Genomic DNA, 20,243 nt, shown 5'->3' on the forward strand with positions numbered 1-20,243 from the left:
CCTCACAATAACATCAAAATCTGTAGTATGTTGGATTTGCAGATGTGTGCATTTGCCTTTGGAGACGGAAATACAATATACTGGGGCCAATGCACTTAGGTGCGCTAACAACTGCACATGTTGCATACATACATAAAAAGTGCTGCCAAAACAACAACTTTAAAGTGCTGTGACTAAATGTTTTGACTTACCTGAAATGAAAGGAAAAAACGGCGTGCTTTCTGCTTCTTTGTAAAAGAATTCCTTGGTTGGACGCCTAAACTGTGGGCATGGCTATGTATAAACTATCTGCACAGGTCAGGGCACATTAAGAGCTTTCATGCTGCAGTGTACGAGGCAGCCAGCAGAGCTATGTGGGTTTAGATGGGAGTCAACAAGTTCTTCTGTCCCCATTTATTATGGCTCTTATTTCTACAGCAGGGACTAGAAAAACACAAGAATTGTGTATCATTTGGTCTATTCTGGTATGTTAATACCCAGTGAATTCATACTTCTGGATGCTCTCCAGTTTTAGTAAGCTAGATATATGGTTTTGTAGCTATTTCGAGTACCAGCCTGTTCCACGGAAGTATATATTTTTTTTGCTGTATAAAGCACTGTTTAACATACAGTCTTTTCATGATTCAGAGAAGAAAGTCATTCACAGAAGATGTAAAAAACAGGGCTTTAAGCAATTGAAAACCCATATGTTGTCTTCTGTTGAACAGAGATAAATTACTGCACTTCAGGTTGAGGGGATGTCATGGCATGTGCTTAGCTGGTGGTGGAAATAAAAGGCTGGCTTTAGATGGCTCTATGTATTTTGGAAATGGTGTGTCATGCAGCTAGCACAACACACATGCATACTGGTTCAGCAACACTAGGCAGAGCAGACTTTGTTTTCACAAACAACATTTGAACATTTGAAGAACCAACAACTCCAAAAAAGGGGCAAACATTCAAAACCTACCCAGAAAAAGAAAAACGTGACAAGGCTAACCAACAGCACGTTTGTTCTGGGGATCCCTGGGAAGTTTAGGAGCTGGTAAGACCTTCAATTTGATGTATAGCTGTGTATATGAAGAAGAAGCTCATACTGCTGAAGAGTCTAATCCTGAATTATTCATATAGGTACAAATGTCCCTATTCAATGAGCAACATTATGTGAAGAAGGACTGTCAAATCTATCTTTGAAGAATTTTACCACAGTAAATATTGTGGATTCCTGTGAATAGGACATACAATGGAAGGAAGAGAGACTTCTACATAGGTACTGGTGGTTTATTTCCTGCCACTGAGTGCCAGGAACTTTATCTCTGGATAGTACAGTCTCCAGAGGAATAATAGATGAAACCAAGGGTACAGAGGTTAAATATCTTGCTTCCGTCTGACACATGCCGAGGATCCCCAGTTTAGCCATGACCACACCCGTCCCTACCCTTGTCTGCAAATTTTACGCTGTTTCACCATCTGACTTCAAAAATCCCCTTTTCTTACCTAGCATCCTGCCATGCTTATTTATTTTGCTACCTAATAATACTACTGATCACCAGATATTTTCTGTGATGGCTGTCTACATGTAGCTTCTTCTTAAACAGGTAAGGTTTAAACATTTTGATTAAAAACCCCACAAATCTTGCCCATAATCATCAGGCTTAATCTCCACCCATGCCAAACACAGGCTCAGCTGAGAAGAGGTAACATCTCTTCTCAGTGTCTCTCATGTTCCTTTTAACTTCCTCCCGTGCTGGGATAGGTCCACCAGCTTTGGTGGTATCTGCCCTTACCTAAATCAAAGGTCCACTGAGACCACTACCTTGACTCTGACTACAGAGACACTTAGTGGAAAAGTTTAAAAAACAGTGGAAGTGATACACTCTCAATGTATCCTATCACTTTCTGACCAAAGTCCCTGTTTATGGACTTTATGGGTTTCCTCATGCTTGGCTTGCCTCTCTGTCTTCAAAATGTGGCCCTTATAAGCTGGAAGAGTAAGCAGGGTGGACTACTGGCTGCAAGCACAATGGAGGCTTCTAGATTTACTACAGTAGAAATGTGTGCAGATAAACATGCGCACCATAAACAAATAATAAAAATGATGGTTGTCTATGCTATCTACCCAAAGGTCCCCCACATCAGCTTGTCGGCCCCTGAAGACAGCTCTGTGCTGCCTTCACTCTGCCTGCTCAGTGCCAACAAAAAGGCAAAGGAGAGCTGGGCCAAATAGCAACAAGCGCTGAGAACTCCTATGACTGCAATCTGGGCACTACCTTTATGTTTTGCTCACCTCTAGTAGCACTGCAGCCCTGGTTAAACCCAACCTTACACATGGATCTATGTACAAACATAGTCTGCCCAAATGTGATCCAATGGGTTGTTGCTAAGGTACATGCGTATACAGAAATTTTTGCATTAGCTTGGTTTTCAGTAGCATGCTTGAAATGCAACAGCTCCCTTGAAACTGAGTTCTAGATACTGACTGGCTGTGTAGTCAGTCCTTACCATTATGAAAATACATAAAATGTTAAAATACTCAGAGATATGTAACCGTCTGCAAGCTCTAGTCCTGCAATTAGCTGCCAATATCCAGGTGTGCTGATGTGCCTGAGTGCAGTGGACTACATACGAAGGCTTGAAGTACTGTGAATTCCAACCATTCTATACAAACATTAACTGTAATATTTTAAAATATTTTCCCAAGCCTGTTAATATATTACTGCCTGAAATTTCTGTTAATACTGAGCCAAGACATCTTCCATAAGTTTCTAGACACCATTCTGTCAGTAGTAATAGTTACTTCAGAACATGCCCGAGTCAGACTTAATTGGATACATCTGATTCGGTGGAAAAGAAATAACTGGCAATTCAAAGGCTCTGCTCGAAGAGGCACAGGCATTATTGAGCTCATTAAGAAAATTGCTGCATATTGTGATTGTACTTACAATACCTCAGATCTTTATATAAGGAGGATGATTGGCTTGTAGAGTAAAACAATAGGAACAAAAACTTTTATTGTCACAGTTACCACTGTGACAGGAGTGGCAGTTCTTCCAGGACCATGGTGGGATTAATAAGGAAATGAAAACACTTTACAACTTTCATAAAAATGTATATTCATCAGAACTCTTCAAGGATCAAAAAGGCCTTGCAGAGTTTCACTGTATACTTCAGCTTCCCTACAATACACGAGAGAGACTTTTGGACTCCCCAATTCCTACAGAAGAAATTTCCCATGCTACTGAGACTTTTAATAATGGCAAGCTTCCGGGAGAAGCAGCATTCCCATTTTAATTTTGTGCATCTTTTGAAGAGAAGTCACCCTACTATGCGCCTGTGTACATTTAATCATTCTCTACACACTTTATCAGCAAGGCTTCTCCCTGTAGGAGGAATACAATTAGGTACAGTAGTAATTTATTATAAATAAAGCAAAGACCTGGTAGAATAACCTAGTTATCAATGTTTCATGCAACTGTGCCTATGAAGTACTAGCTAACATTCTCACTATGAGCCTAGAGAAATACCTGCGGCACTGATAAATCCTAACCAAGTTGGCTTTATTGAAAAAAAGATTATCATCACATAATACAGGAAAACTGTTGATTTTAATTGAAGTAGCCAGAGATTTATGGAAACCAACTGCAGCTTTTTTCCACTGATACTGTAAAAGCCTTCAGTAAGATCAATCACGAAACGTTATTTCAATAAGGAAAGTCTGGGATTTTTTTAATATACCATGCTGACCCATTTTATGTATTTATCTCCACCCCCAAATTTAGTTTAAGTATTATTCTATATGCAAGAGCTTCCACTCATCAGTGATAGGGAATAAGAAGGTCAGAAGGCTTCAGATTAGGGGAAAAATGGTAGGCAAGGATGCCCACTCTCCAGCGTGCTGTTTGTTCTGACCCCAGGATCAGATCACTAGAGAGATGGAGAAGGCATTCTCATGGGGAGAAATCTCCATAAAATCAGCATGTATGCGGATGATCTGCTCTTAACTGTAATGAACCCAGAGCCAACTCTTACGTATGCCTTATTCATAACGGAACAGTTTGAAAAGTGGTCAGGCTTTAATCCTGTTTTTTAAAACAGACGATTCAAAAGAATTAATTGATTTTTTTTTTCCCATGGCACAGCACAGCGATGATCTTTTAAGTGGCTGCTACAAGATATTAAGTAGGAACAGATTTATGCTATGACCCTAAGAGGCCATGCTGCGCATAAGCAAAATAGGTCCTTCCCTATCCATCTTCTTAGCCAAACTGAACTTCCTCTGATTTCTGATGGGAGCAGTGAGAACAGAAGAGGTTCACAGATGCTATCTGCCCTCTTATGGATGGGATGGGAGGCAAGGACAGAGCTAAGGATGTCTCCTCCCCAGCTTCTGCTGCTCAACTGCTGAAGAAAGTAACTGTGCTCTAAAAGCAACAAAGTGATATAATCACAACTCAGAGCAAAAAGGGCTAGGAGCTCAAACCCTAATCAGTCCTACACCTTTCTACAGCACAACTCTGAATATTAATAAATTTCACTGGAGAAATGAGATCTCTTTAGTTTAAGAGGGACAGTAATAAAACTTCCTATTTTCATATGAAGTGCTTCATGTCAGAGGACCCCACCAGAACTTTCCTAACTATATTTGCGCTCAAAAGGATTGCTTTTACACCTCTGATATAAAAACCATGAGCAACATTAACTTTTTGCATGACAAATTTTTATGAGAGATAGTGAGAAATACATGCTTGTATATGGTTGGGTGGGATTTAACTCCCTAACACGAAATTTAGCTGGGCAATTAGGCCTAGCCCTGCTAATACTTCGGGAAGCATCCTGACAAATTTGCATTAAAAAAAGATATTAAGTGGAAAGTTATTTATTAAATGTATTGAGCCCCATATAAGAAAAACATTCGTGAGGTACATGTACAGCGTCCTCAGGTGGAGCAGCTTGTCGAGGCGACCGCATGTGGCTGAGACCCAGAGGCTGGAAGAAAGGGAGGCCTTCGGGGAGCAGAAGATGGCTGCACAGACCAAGTCCGGCCTGGAAGGGGACTCCTGCTACGGGGTAAGGCAAAACTGAGCAAGGGAAGTTACAAAGAAAAAATGTTGTAATCAGAGGAGAGTATTTCCCTGCTGGCTACTGCTTGATCACAAAACATCTCAGGAGGCCCCTCTATCAGCTTAGACAATGACTCACAAATAGCTTAACCTTCTGAGCAGATAATCAAGTGGAAATTATCCTCCCCTCTTGCACCAGCTACCTGCAGCTCAACAGGGGTGTCAGGTGCTGCAGATGAAGATGTTGCTCCTTGAAACCTCAATTCTGTAGCCAGGAACCAGAAGGAACACCACGGCTCTCAGGGCGCCTGAGCCCTTACGTTCGTTTCCTCTTTCTGCAAAGCTCACTCTGATAAGGCAGAACGTGCTTTCAGCTAAATGCCCACTTCACACACAAGTCTGCTATTCCAGGCAAATCTCCGGGTTCTAGGGTGCACTGGAAATATATTTGCAGAGAACGTGAGATCAAGATAGATGTTTAAACCGGTATATTACTTCCAGTAGAAGGACAGAAAGAGAGAGAAATTCTATCTTCAATAAGGTGCAAGTTTTTACCAGAGGCTGGTCCAGGATTTCATCAAGAAAACATATATTTTGATACAAATGACCCAGAAATTTTCATTACAAATTTTCCCATCAGAAAGGCCATTCTGTGGAAATCAGAAGCAGCTGCAGAAGTACTGTCTTGTTAAAGAAAAAGAAAGGTTTGGTACTATGGAAACTTTCCAGTTCAACGTTTTCAGACTGGAACACTTCCAATTCTCATTTAGTAATGACTTTTCCTTTTGAAACATATTTGCTTTACATTATTTCACATATTTTACAGAAGCTGAAGATGGAATAAAGATGTCTGGGTTCTTCATAAGATAATTTTGACACAGGCTGGCCTAGCGAGACAGCCTGACAGACCTACAGAATAAGGCTCCATATACCTCAGTTATTCAGAACTATTCTGCTGACCTCTATGAACACAAAGCCACTAATAGCACTGGTCTGGAGGCATCAAAATGTTCTGAGACTCTCACCAAGAGCTCAGAAAGAAGCATAAACACTGAACTAGCAACTCCAACTAGTCTCTTGCTAGGCTGACCTGACAACATAACACTTCGTGGATGCTCTGAAGAATAGCACGACTAAAGACAGGATCCTGCTGAAAAAAATGCTGTTCTAGAAAACACTCTAATAAGGGTAGTAGCCTGAACCCTGGGGGGAATTAACATTGAAATCTTGACCCATTCTGCCCTTGGAAAATGGAAGTACTGGTGTACAAATCTTCCTATCTCCAACAAGAGGAGGAAACTTTTTCATTTGGTAACAGATTGCTGGCACAGAGCAGTCGTGAGTGCTGCAGCCCAGAGATGGCTTTACCAGGGAGTGCTGGCTTGGCTGGGAGCTCTCTAGATACTCTCTGACAGCTTAGCTGCTATACGGAGACCTCTGAATGATATCATGTGCAAGATTCAACTTACTGCCTTACATAGGTTAAGCACCTGATTCAGCGAACTATTTTTCTGTTTTTAACAATTAAAATGAAAGAGTGTTCTGGCCTTCTCCATATCTTGTAAAGAACCCAAATGAATACAGGACATTTTTCTACCCTTTCACAGAAAGCCTTTACAGCGTGATGAACTTGCAACATATCAACGCTACAGTCTGCGTTATTTCTAATTTTATAGTTTTAGCATTAGATAAAGCTACGAGAACTGCTCACTTAATAATATCGCCAGATAATTCTGAGCCATCTCCACATTCTAAGCCATGTCCATTTCAAAACGGACAGCGACTCTGGAAAACTTGTATTAGCGTATTAGTGGGGAAGAGCACCTATCTTCAGTTGTGCTCAGACAAAGTAATTTCCCTTTAGCAGTTCTCAGTTTCCCTCACCCACAACCAAAAATGAACTTACTCTCGTGGAAATTCCCAATGCTTTACAAAACCAGACGCCTGGGGAGGCAGCTGACACACCTCACCATGAAACTGGATGCATTAGAACGTCTTTCTCATGACTGGTAGGGTAAGTTTAGCAACACTAAAGGTAACTTTGTAAAGAAGGCTGAAGTTTTCAGCAGCACTGGGATATCCTCCTATGGTCTTCCCTGTTCTGAATTTTTGAAGACCAGCTTACAGCCCTGTTAAGTCCCAAAGGGGCTTGAAAGGTCCCACATGTTCTTCTCATAGCTAGATCAGCTCTTACCCTCCTCACAGGCTACACAGTTTGGTATTCTGCGGACTACAAACTTATCCACGGCCTGCAGCATAAGGTCACCTGTCTCGTGGAGCAGCGCAGCCACATTTTCCCTGGTCTTTCTTTTGCTGCTGCTGTGCTTGTAGTAGCCTTTCTTGTTGCCCTTCTCAGCCCTCATCAGTTTTGATTCCAGCCAAGCTTTGACCTTCCTAATTCTGTCCCTACATGCCTGGACAACACTTCTATATTCCCCCTTGGTAGCCTGTCCCGACTTCTTCCTCCTGTCTGCTTCCTTTTTGCATTCAAGCTCAGTCAGGGGCTTATCTGTCATCTCAAGTTTCTATTACAGAGATTTCTCCTAATTTCTTTGAAATCTTATACCCAGTGGCATAACTCCTCTTCACTTCAATGGAGCCAGAATGTTACCACTGTTTAGAAATTACCACTATCAATTTTGTCACCTTGATCATAAAATTTTGTTTTCCTGTCATCCTATATTATAGATACTTCTGCTATAAATGATTTGTTTTATATAATTAAGCTGCACCTAAAAATACTACAGTTTAACATACAATTGTGTCTTGTGTCATCTTACAGCAACAGCCTCCCAAATATGAACTAAGCAATTCTAATTCACTGTGACAGCAGTTATAATTCTAGTCTTCCACTTAGAATTTCAACAGCTGGATTTTTTTTTTCTGAATGTTCCAACAGGAACACTTAGTGATGTTATTTTCACTTTCTAAAACTGAACTCTTAACATAGAAACCCTCTATAAGCTTTTTATTTCCAACATACCTGTAAGGAGTTGAAGGTTAAAGACAGTACTATTAAATATAGTCCTTCTGGAAAGCATTAACTCCCAAGATATGGAAAAGAATAAAATTCCATCCACATTCTTGAGATCACATGAGAAAATTTTCAAGATCATTTTCATAATTTCCAGGATAACACATTCGTACTCAAATTCTAAACAGCATTTGCTGTAGTTTGAAGCATTGTAAAATGGACAAGAAAGCTTACAGATATGAAGATGATGTTATGGCAAATTTCAGTTCAGAAATACTTTTCACTAGGAACCATTCAGACCAGTTTCTGATAAACACGGTTTAAGATGTGAAACATTTTAAAAGGGAAATGGCTATTTTGAGATAGGTATAGAATTCGCCTCCAAGCATACATGAATATATGCTAGGTGATTGATTCTCTCTTCTTTAAAAACTGAACATCAACAAAAACATAACACTGGTCCTTAACACATTACATTTATTTCCCACTCTGCTCTCTATGTCTTTTTTCTTGCAACTCCTTCAATCTAAGATGCCCTCCAAACCCTGGTGCATTAAGGGTCTAACTTTTCCTTCCTTCATAAACATCTCTAACAACATGTCTTCCGTAAAGCTCAATAAGTAAATCTTTCCAAACAGCTAAAGGCTCAAACCCAAACCCACACTCAGTTGCTCACAACCTGCAGATGCTTTTGTTTCAACAACAAAATTCCTGTCTGGTGATTCTAAACTAACTCTTCCTTTTCAGCTTCTCTTCTCACAGTCTATTTCCTCCTCTTCTATAAGCAATAGGTAGCAATAATAACAATGACAATAAATCCCACTCTTCTGTGATAAGTGCTCATGCCCAGCTCTGTATTCTTTCAGTAAGTCACTCCCCACATACTCATACAGGATCTCTTCCAGTTCTGGGCAATCAGATTTTCCAACACCTTCACAAAGCTAATCAATGTTACTTTACTTTGTATATCTCAAGATTTATCTTTGTCTGTCTGGATGCCACCTCCCCAAGGCAAGGGAAATGTCTTTCCACATGTTCTGTTTAGTGCTGATTGTATTCCACAAATAACTTTTTAATTACCTTTCTGTTCAGAGCCACACCATCTTCACAGTCCAGCACTGCACAGTCTACATTTAGTGATGGGATTTTTCGTATCTTCTTTTCATCATCTGCAGGTACATAGAGCACAGCTCGCCTGGGAACGTACTTGTGAGATGATGCAAAGTGATAACTAAGCTTAGGAACACCAGCTGGCAGAGGAGAATTCACCCTGTAGAGGATATTGTTGAAATTAGACTCTTGTCGACAACGCTGGAAAGAACACTTGACTGTATTTTAAAAGAGAAACATTCCTACTTAGATCTCCCCCCCCAGGAAGAACCTAGGTAGGGAGATATCAGTATGACAGTTAATTACAGTACAAAACCCAAAACCACTGTGTGCCACAGAGGTTGCAAACACTCAGAACTGAAGAAATATCCATGCAGCCTCAGTTCCACTGCCCGTTCCTGTGCACTGCAACAACTGTTAAATACAGAAGATTTTTTTTCCTCACAGAACAGCTACATGGGATGGAGGCTGTGCTGGGAACAGAGCAGGGCTGCTTTCTGAAGGCCGGCCGTGAGCTGCCACATCAGCTCCAGGAGCTGGATGGCACGCTGTGAATGGAGCTGGGGTGTTGGTTAAAACAAATACGGTTTTGCAAGGCTGACTTTGCAACCCTAGCGTTTTTTCGACAGAAGTACTTGCATGCAAATTTTAAATAAGCAAAAGGGATGGATGGGGAAACAAGAGAAAGAGAAGAACTAAAACTCCCTAATGCGGAAGCTCATTAATCCCAACACGTCTTCTCAGAAGCCCTCAGACCTTCAGACCCATAGCACAGATTTTTATCGACAGAGCTCATAAATTATTATCGGCAGGTTGTCGGCCACGGTGGCTTTTAACATTAGCAAATACCTTGTGCACCACTATTTAGCGTAGGCCTGAGTTCGTGGCATCACATGGCTCGTGTGGGTTATATCTGAGCGGTCTGAGGTAGCCTCTACCCCATGCCCATGTTTTCAGTCAGGGATCGACCGGCCCCTGCGAGCCGCGAGCTGGGGTCGGTGCGTTCGGAGGCAGCACAGCTGCCCGGGAAGGCTGCCTCGAGTGCAGTCAGCAGTTAATCTTGTTCCATAATTACAAGCCCACAGAAATAAATTGTGGAGGGTGCCACCGTGGTTCATGGCCTTTCTAAAAAACCCTTGCCTGCTCCTGTTCCTACCCATTTCACACTGTACCCCCCAGGCCTATTCTGCTACATCAAAAATGAGGACACAATAATACAATTTGCCTTCGTACTCAGGGCACAAGTCACTTACGCCACAAATGAGCCTACCATATAACACCGTTATGCATTATCATGCATATTATTCAGCACTTTGAATAATGCAAAGCTTTTCTAGTACCGCACTGAATGTGTCATTATCACATCACGTCAGGGACCCATGCATTTTCCTACGTCCCTCTTAATAATCTTCCCCTAGTAGCTACATTTTGGATGACACATGGCTACGTGTGCCAACGGGTTTTCTTCAAAGTGAACATGACTAACCCTCCCAAATGCTTGAAAATGAGTTCAGTTAATCTAAAGCAGAGACAAGGTGATGTGTCGCTGACAGGCCACTATGAGCCTTGCCTTTCTACACCAACCTTTTCCGAGAATTCTTTCTTCCCCTAGAGTTAGCACCCTGAACGCCAAATACAGATTTTGTTTTAAAAATATATGAAGAAAGCTTTTCTTACATTCTATCCTAGTAAACTAAGCTGAAAGTAGCAACTATTCCACCGTCTCCTCTGACAGGTCTGCATGTCCTAGGTGGTCCCCTTTGGGAGCCCACAAAAGCTCACTGCTGTCCTCTTGCTTGTTAATATGGCTAGTAATACTTAGTGCAGCCTGATCAACAGGGCAGTTTTGCTGTTAAATAAAAATCATGCATTATTTATTACAAGCGCCAGTGCCACCCTTATTAATAAATCTTCTTCATTTCTCACTGTGGTAGCTCCGAGATATACAGCGGGGAGATCCTGACCCTCAGTACCTGGGAAACACGCAACTGAGATCCACTAAGTATCCATCCAGTCCACTGCTCGCCCCTTTCCCACGAAGCAGCTCACGCTCCCTGCCTTGTGCTGAAGTGGGGATGGTAACGCAACTTGTGGCGACTCGAGTGCCAGCTAAAATCCATTTAATCCCATTTTTTTTGCAGTACACTTTGGGAGAGCAAGGAGGAGGTGGGAGAGAGGTTTAGCTCAAATGGAAATAGGAGGGTCTTTCTTCCGTGTGACACAGAGGTCAGGGAAGAAGTCTGCAGTCCTCCAGTAAGCATATATGAGGGGACAAAAGTGATTAGTTTCTATTCTCTTTCTCTGATGGCTTCAACCCTGTCATTCCCAAAGGCACAAAGGAGTCAAAGATCTCAGCCCATTAATAGTTAACTCCAGAGCTACAGACAAGTAGCCCCTGAAGCACCCTTAATGACCGCCTCTTACCAACTGTCTCAGCCACCGAAACTTGATAGATGTGACTAAAACCATAATCTCAGAGCACACAGGGACAAGATGTATCTCCTGTCAGACACGTTGCCCGAGATTTCTTCCGGCCTGTAATCAAACCGAAGGCTGTTTGAGCAGCCAAGGTTTCCCTTTCACTGCTGCAAGCTCCGCTTCGGTTATTTGGTATCGATTCTCTGAATACGGTGCACAACGTCATATAGCATTTTGTAGGTAAAACTGTCGTTACCTTCGGATCAGATTTAGAAATCACTAGTCAGCTGTCACCATTAAGGCAGAAAGACTTTCATTTCAATGTGGCAGCAGTATGACTTCCCCAGCAGACTGGTTAACTTTAAAGAAGTGGTAGATTTAATTCATTAAAATACCATCACCTGATAGGCTTAATGTTATAAATACTATCAGCCAGTGACTACTGGTATCTCCTCCTCAGCTAATCAACTTTGTAGCCCCCTGGGCCCAAAATATGGGTTTCTCAGGACACAAATTATAAAAACATACTGTGTCAGTTTGCCAAATTATTAGTCTTACGGAACAGTTCAGCAAATCTAAAGAAATTATAATTTTTTCAAGAGGTATGGCAAAAAATAATGTACAGGAAGGACGTGTGTCAGTTGGCCAGCACAGCGTTCTTCTCCTTTAAAACAAAGAGCTCTAGAAACGTAAGTGTAAAATAAGAGTTTTCAAACAAGTATGTTTAGGTATGACTCCAACAAACATGTTCATAGACTATTATTTTGACATTCTTAAAAAATGGTCTTCCATTCCCACGGTGTTCTACCCCCTCCCTCAAAAAAGAAATGTAGAGGAGAAAGTGGACATATTAAGAAGCTCATTTACCCATCAGCTTTTCTAGAACACATCGGGGCAAGGCCCAGGGCACCGTGCTTATTAACAATTAGCTACTCTGAGTAGCAAACACTATCCTGATTATCTTGACTTCTTCTGTTATTTTGAGAGAAAAAAAAAAAATCTCTAGCAGTTACTTTTTTTAGAAGAAAAAAAAAACAGCACCACCATCTGAATTATATTGGTAACCCCATGCCATAAGGAAGTGAAAAATCTTACATATCTTTCCTGAGTGCCACTATTTTAATGATTCAAACTCAGCTCGACTGTGGTTAAAACTAAACACATGGACATAAGCCAAGTGAATTTGCTAAGACAATGTTTCTTCCTTTAAGTGCTATAAGTTAAAATAAGGACTAGACTGTTGGGTAAAGCTCATTAAATTGTTTTACAGTAGCATATTTTCATCCATACATCTAGCAGCAAGTCAAATGCTCTTGGAGGTCTTGAAAATGAACCTGAATTTCTTCAGCAAACAAAGCACTCTACTTAAATCTTCCTCAAATATGTAAAAATAGCTGGCAAATTAAAGTTACTTTTGTTCCTCTGATAACAGTTTCACCCAAGAACAAATAGTTTATCCTCAAGAAGGAGAAAACAAAGCCTTTTTGGTTACAAAGAGACATTGCAACGTCTATCAAACTACAGTGTGACTGCAACCAGTGAAATTACTGCAAATTATACAAATCTCCCTGCTGCCTTTTCAGATTCCACTATTGCTCATACTCACACATGGATTTAACTGTATGCACCTGTGCAGTCTCATTAGCACCACCACTTTATAGTTCACCAGGTACTCCCGCAAGTTATATTCAGGCTCGGCACTTTAACTTGCATCTCTAGTCAGTGTTTATTGTTCTAGAAGAGACACTGCACTACGATGTGCCTACTCCATGAAAAAATACCCATTGCTTCCTAGGCCAAACTGCTAGTTCTACAGTCTTTGGTAAAGCGTTGGCAAAGAGTCAGGGATACCGTTTCCAGAGAGCGCATCTGGACATCTGAACAAAACCATGTAAAAAGCAGGTGAACTTCCACGGTGCGTGTTTCTGAGCCACGCGCACGTAACTGCGTCCTAAACCCACTCCTGGCTATTCGCGATGGAAAGGCTGACAGAAGTGACGCAAACCCGAAAACCCACACTGAACGCAATGCAGCTTAGCTCGCACACCCTCCTGCAGCTATTTCTCCTGCTACGCCTGCATAAAACCAGAGTAAATATAATAAATATTCTCTTTCTGGTTTTACAACGTCCAATGTACTAGAGAGCAGCTCGCAAACAAACCCAAATAATCCAGCAAAGACAAAGGAGAATGATATGAAATTACAAAGCACCACAATTTGCATAGTAATTCTTCTAATTAAGAAAAGAAGATACAAGTTGTTTGTTATAAACATCAGCAGGCCTTTTGCAAATACGAACAGCTTACAACTGAGCTAAGCTAAGTATTTGTCAAATCAAAGCGGCTTTCCTGAGAGTTTTATTGGTACAGCTGCAGCGCATGCATTTTATCACACATGCTAATAATGCCAGTTATGGCACTAACATTTTAATCGTTTGTTCTGTAGGCTTGTTTCTCAAACAATTAGCACTAATGAATGGCCAAAATACCTCGGATCATATATGTCTAATTGCAGTCAAGAGCAGTTATTGTCTGCATGTACATTTCAATTCACCTCTGGGGATAATGTTTGTTAATTGTATTTCTTTATATAGCAAGTGAAAAAAGGCTGTTCACTCCAAAAGGGACTAAGTGTTCTCTTCTTTCCCTTTGTTCCCACAAGAAGCTAAAGTCACTTCAAGAGGCACTTAATCCCATCATCCATGGTTACAATTGCCTTACAGCATCAATCAAAAAGAATCTGAAGTAAAATGATGCAGCTATATTGTGTAATTAAAAGCAATTCAGGTAGTTATTGCTTGGGGCATTTTCCAGGTCCAAATACTTAAAATGGCACTGCAGGGATGCTAAATACTGTAGTGTTTTAAATTTGGTCAACTACAATATCTCACAGAGAAAGGGGAGGAATATGCAAAAAAAAAAAAAATCTCCTAGTGTGTATTGTAAAGCAAAAGAAAAGAGGAGGAACAGCTAACGTTTGAAGTGACAAAATCTACAACTCTCCATATAAAAGGGAAATAAAAATATCAAGAAGAGAGAAAAGGAGAGGAAAAAGAAAAGGACTGCAGTTTTAAAGAAAAACAAATTCCCCTCAATTGTTAAAAAGTTAACATGGGAAAAAATGCTACCGTTTTCTTTAATGGAAAACAAAAGATCGCTTCACAAGCCTTACAGTCAGAATGTAGGTCTCTGAAATCTTAGAGCTTTCCCAGTGGAAATAAATTCAAGGTAAAGTTATCAGTTTAGTTTTGAAAAAAAAAAGGAAAAGATTCAGTTAAAAGAGAAGACATATGATATTTACTTTTGCATAATGCCAGAAGTTTGCTAAGGTACTTTACCTAAAACTGCCACTAAGAGTGATCCAATTATGCTAAAAAAAAAACCTGTGGGCTATCAACATATCAAACACACTGCTTTACATTTTGATTTCTTCCTTTGTTCCAAAACCACTAAGGTCATTTCCTTGATGCTTTAAAAAATAATTAAGAAACTCTTCAAACCTACGAATACACTTTCTCTCTCTTTAAATATAAGGCAACAGCTACTTGCTATGGAAGATAGAAGAGACGAGATTTTGTTGTTTAAATCTTCTGAAAAGCAGCTTGCCTTAGGAGTCAAAGCATCTCGAAAGAGGCATTGTTTGATTTTAAACTCACCAATAAGGCTGATATGGTCTCACCCTGATGTAACTCTATTAGTTCCCCTGAAGCTGACAGAATTAAACAGGTATAAAATGCCAGTAAGCAAGATCGGCATCAGCTCCTGCCTCTCAAGTTTTAAGAAGGTTAAAGAATAAACCTTAACATTTTCAGCAAATCATGAGGAACACAGGCGGTCTGCACACCGCAGTGGGGACAGCGTGCAGAGGGCTGAAGAAGGGCTCGCAAAAACTCAGTGAATTAAGAAATTTAAACCTCCGTAACAACGAGCTTTGGATATCAAAAGGGACAGATTGGAGGGGGTCACTCCCGAGAGCAGCAGCCTGCTGGAAAAACTGGAGCAGGGAGAAATGAAAAGGGGGCTTCCAAGTGACCCTTAGCAAGCAGTCGCTAGCACTGACAGGACACATCACGTTATATCCAAAAAAGAGAGAGGCAAACGAAAGGGGAAGCAGAGTCAAGCTGTTACAAAAAAAAACTGCGACGCAGAAAAATGCGAGTCGAAGAAAGCAGTTCAGTGGTTAACTGGAAAATGAGCGCTAAATCAAAAGTTGCTGGCAAGTCATTTTAGGAAAAATGCGGCTCTTCAGTTGCAATTTATAATTTTTTCCTATCTGCAGTAAACTAGTGTAAATCAAGTAACTGGAAACCAGAGCCTCTCTGAGAGAAAGACCGAATATAAACCGGTCACTTACTGACAAAGGCTTAAAATAACGGACCCCTAAGCCATAAAATGATGAAAGGCTATCACAGGTTAAATAGTTAACCAAACTTTCTCCTCCCACCAGTGCTAAACGTAAAAAAATGACCTTTTATTTACCTCCTCATGTTCTTTCAACTACATTTGACCCTGTTGTTTTGGTTGTCTCAGAGCTCCACCATAGCTGCAATTGCTTTAACCCAACATCAGCTTTTGCTTCTCAGTTCAAAATGGCCAAATTAGATGGGAGGGAAAAAGGGACCGCTAACTTCTCGTATCACTAATTTCTCATATTTTTGCAGCGGCAGAAAGAGGGTTTTTTTTTTTTTTTAAAGAAAGATGAGGGCGTTACTGTCTTTGATTGAACAAGGGAAAAAATTTAAAGGGGTTTAAATAATGGGTCAGGGTGACAAGGGCTGCTTCCCGCTCATGGCAACAGGCTGTTTGTATCGGCAAGTCCGTGCGTCTGTGTTTGCTACCATCCAAGGTTAATTGGTGTCCTGTCTCGGGGAGCTGCACCGCACGTGACGCGGAGTTGACGGCTCTCGCTCTGCCTTACAGCATGGCACGCCGACTAACTTGTCCTGCCCAGAAGGTAATCCTGAGGCCAGCTGCGCCCCTCCTCGCCTTCCTCTGCCTTTAGCTTGAGGGAGGTTTCCAGCTCCTTGGGACACTGACTGCTGCTTAATCAAACCCACATCCCTGCCGGGCAACGGGAAAACTCCCTGTTTGGCAGTAACGCATTCGCTTGGCCACGTTAACTATAGGAAGGTGTAGGCTTCCCTGTCTTCCTAAATACAGACGCTTGTGAAGTTCTCCTTTCTGTCAGCAAATTGCACGTTCTTTCGTATGTTTAACTAATGTGGTTTCCACGTTCCATTTTGGTTCTTTTTTTTTTTTAATCTGTGACTGTGTGAGGAAATTTGGTAAAATTTCATGTAGCCATCCTTTCTCCTGAGAGAAGGTGTTGCGTTGCAGAATTTTTACGGAGTTGCAACCAGCAGCTGCAGGCGAAAATTACAATACTTTTTAAACAACAAAAAGACGCCACATTCAAGACGAAGATTCGGTAGTATAGCCAGAGGTGTAGAGAGGAATACAAATAAAAGGAGCCTTTTGAAAGTGTGCACTGCTAACTAAAAAAGCATTATTTCGGATGTATTGTATTGCACTGATTTACAGTTTGCTTTGGTTTATCACTCCCCTGTAGAAACTGATACGCACTAAGCGCGCTCAGGGCTGGGCAACACAAAGGAAAAAACATGGCTTCGTAGGTCAAGAATCTTCCACTTCAGGCAGAGGACAGGCACAGATTGCTAGTTCTGGGCCATCCAATGTAAAAGCAGTATTGGGTCAGCCGATGTAAAATTTTCTCTTAGGAAGGGAACATGTAAAAAAATCCAAATCTGTAACGGTGGCCCTTTTATAGAATCAGACCTGTGTCGGTGGCAGAAAAGTTGAATTTTGAAGGAGATGCTTTCCGTGTGCGACCACGACAAAAACGTTCTTGCCTCTTACGGAAAAGATTCAGATTCTCCCCTCCGGCTGGTTTTCTGACACGTCCCGTATTGCAAATACTGTCATAACGTTTTCACACACACGGTTTGTGCACGTGCGCACAAACCACGCACATCTCTCTCTCTCAATATATATACATACTAAAACCGACAAAAAACGTTTTGGACAGAGCTTTTTTCTTGTTTGAACATGCTTTTCCCCTCTTTTCTTCCCTGCTCTCCTCTGTCCATACCAGGAGACAGGCAGCAGCCCCCTAACCGAGCTCCTCCAGTCCCTGCCCTTGCTGCAGCGGTGTGCCCGTTGGCTAAACGCTGCAGGGTCAACATCGAGAGCAAGATTCGAAAATTCAGCGTGAATTACTGTGATTACAATCCGAGTCCCAAACAGCCAAAGCCTCCGCAGCAGTTTAGGAGGGAACTTGCTAGCGAATTGTATTTAAAATACGAAACGCACCCTTGCTAAAAACAGAATCAAGAAGCTGCCGTCGCTGCCTGTGAGATGACAGCGCGGTGGCACCGAACAATTACTGTCACCAAAGCATGTGCAGGTTAGATATTCAGAAATGCACAGCGTGAGGTGAAAGGAAAATGATGCAGACCTTAAAATTAGTTCTGATTTACATCGAAGTTAAAAGAAAATTACACTGAAGATGTGCTTGAGAATATTTAAATGAAACAAATGAATCAAGTAAAGAAAAAAGAGTATCAATATGCTGCTGCTGTGAAAGTTGGAAGAAGGAAGAAATTTGTTAACTCCTTCGTGTCTTTCAGAACTTCTAATTTTTATTACAAATTTTATTATTTCTAATTCCTGTTTGGGGGCGGGAGGGACATTTTAGAAAATGAGGTTTCCCTCATACTTCTGAGAATCTTTTATTAAATAGGCCACATTTTACGTTGATTTGCAATGTATGCCATTCTGCACCCAGCCAAAGCATAAACAAGCTCTCTGATTCCTGTGCACTTATTTAGAAATGTGTGTAAATTATCCTACTAAATAAAACATAGGCATTTTTATTCCTTAAGAAAAACAAAACAATATTGCCGTCCTCTCTGTACTTTGAGATTGCTCCTGTAAACCCATTCAAGCATGTGCTTAGTTCAGAGAAATCAAAAGGACGAGTCAAACACTTAAAATTAACCACGTGCTCAAGTGCCTGCAGGACTGGGGATTAATTTTGGATTATGAAACTATTTTATTTCCATGTGTTCTTAGGCTTTACACAGGGCAACCTGCTATTATTTTCGGTTTATGCACAGACTTGTGGAAGACACATTGAGATTTAGAAGCCTAAAGATGCGATCCAGTTGGTGAATACCTTTTAAACAAAATAAAGACACTCGGTCTCAGCTGGGGAAAAAAACTATGATATTTTTCAGAGTAAGTTGATCAATAAAAATATGATTTTTGTTTAGCTCAGCATTTCAGATTGAAGAATTAGTTTGTATTCCAATGGACCTACTTAGGATAGTTTCTATGCCGAATAACGGAGCAGTGAAGAACGTTTTAACAAGCAAGGAGTAAATATGAAACTGCTGAAGAGCAGTTCATGTAGCTATAAAACTAAAATACACTACAATTGCATCAAAAACAAAATACGCAGTAATTACATCAAAGCTGATGTAATATGGCACGGAGAAGAATAAACGCGTGATGCTATTAGTGCAAGAGCAAAGGCTTTGCTTTGATAAATAACCGCTCTCTGCTTCTGAATACTAGCATAGTAGAAATTGAAAAACATTTGCTTAACAGACAACAGAGACCACTTGCAAATACCACAGTGCTCCAGGCAATACTTACTTTAAAAAATGTCCACAGGCAGAAATACTACATTGCAGTGTGGCTCAGGATGGCACAAACAAGCATCTGTGTTTATTTTTTAACTAGTCAGATTTATAAGAGCAATGAAATCCCTACATAAGCATTTTATATTGACCTGATATGGACTTACTGTTTTAACCAGCTTTTTAACTAACTCCACAAGTTAATAAAGGCAACTACATGAATCCTTACTGCCTATACATTAAGATAAGAAAAGCATTCATTAAGCAATATCCAGACTGTTTTAATTACAGAAATATCACTTTTATTTGTAGTATAATGTTCATTAAGTACAGTATAACATTTTCTTAAAATGCCCCAGAGGCACTTAAACTCTTGATTAGCTATAAAAAAAAAAATCTCCCTTAACTTCAATCACAGGAGTTAATGTCTACTGCAATGAAATCCCAGTACTTTTAATCATACAAAAATGTCCTATGTAAATCTTGCTAACCATGAAACCATTATATAAGATCAAATGGATTTTCTATGCCTCTATCACTATTCATTTTTGACAAAATATAGGAATCTTTCTATGACAGTTACAGTAATAAAAATAAGGCCAGTCCTATTTCATTTGAGAATGAAACCAGCTGAAAAACAGATCTGATGATTTTATTAATGTTAAAAGATAGCAGAGACGGCCTAAAATCCTGATTTTTAGATTTTCATGCCTTTAACTATGTCCCTGTTCAATTATCTGAAGTTAAATGTACAAAATTAGCAGCAGTGGCAGGATTAAACAACCTTATGGAGACTGCACAACTTTCTTGTTCTCCAGTAAATAAACACCTAGCAAAGCTTTATTATCCAATTTCTTTTCTTTTTTTCTGTCTTTTTTGGTAGGTTACAAGAATTAACATTATTACTACTTTTGTACAGATGACAATGAAAAGGCATCACCTGTATTTTTTTCAGTACTTCCCCATCACCTGCCCAATATTCCACACACCTCTCAAAAAAACTATTAATCCTTTTATTTGCTAACAACATCAAGAATTAAAA

At 40.4% G+C, this 20,243-nt stretch overlaps 1 protein-coding gene across 6 annotated transcripts in view; it reads right to left on the bottom strand.

Annotated features, from left to right (window-relative positions):
• Positions 1 to 20,243, bottom strand: part of CLYBL (citramalyl-CoA lyase) — a 180,929-nt gene that overhangs the window by 75,860 nt on the left and 84,826 nt on the right. For all 6 annotated transcript variants that reach the window (XM_068928197.1, XM_068928179.1, XM_068928187.1 and 3 more), the window contains exon 2: positions 9,094 to 9,283. In XM_068928197.1, coding sequence (XP_068784298.1) covers positions 9,094 to 9,283 — 190 coding nt within the window. The remainder of the gene's footprint in view (positions 1 to 9,093; positions 9,284 to 20,243) is intronic.

The sequence above is a fragment of the Struthio camelus genome, chromosome 1 (genome assembly GCF_040807025.1).
Source record: "Struthio camelus isolate bStrCam1 chromosome 1, bStrCam1.hap1, whole genome shotgun sequence".
NCBI classification, from domain to species: domain Eukaryota; kingdom Metazoa; phylum Chordata; class Aves; order Struthioniformes; family Struthionidae; genus Struthio; species Struthio camelus.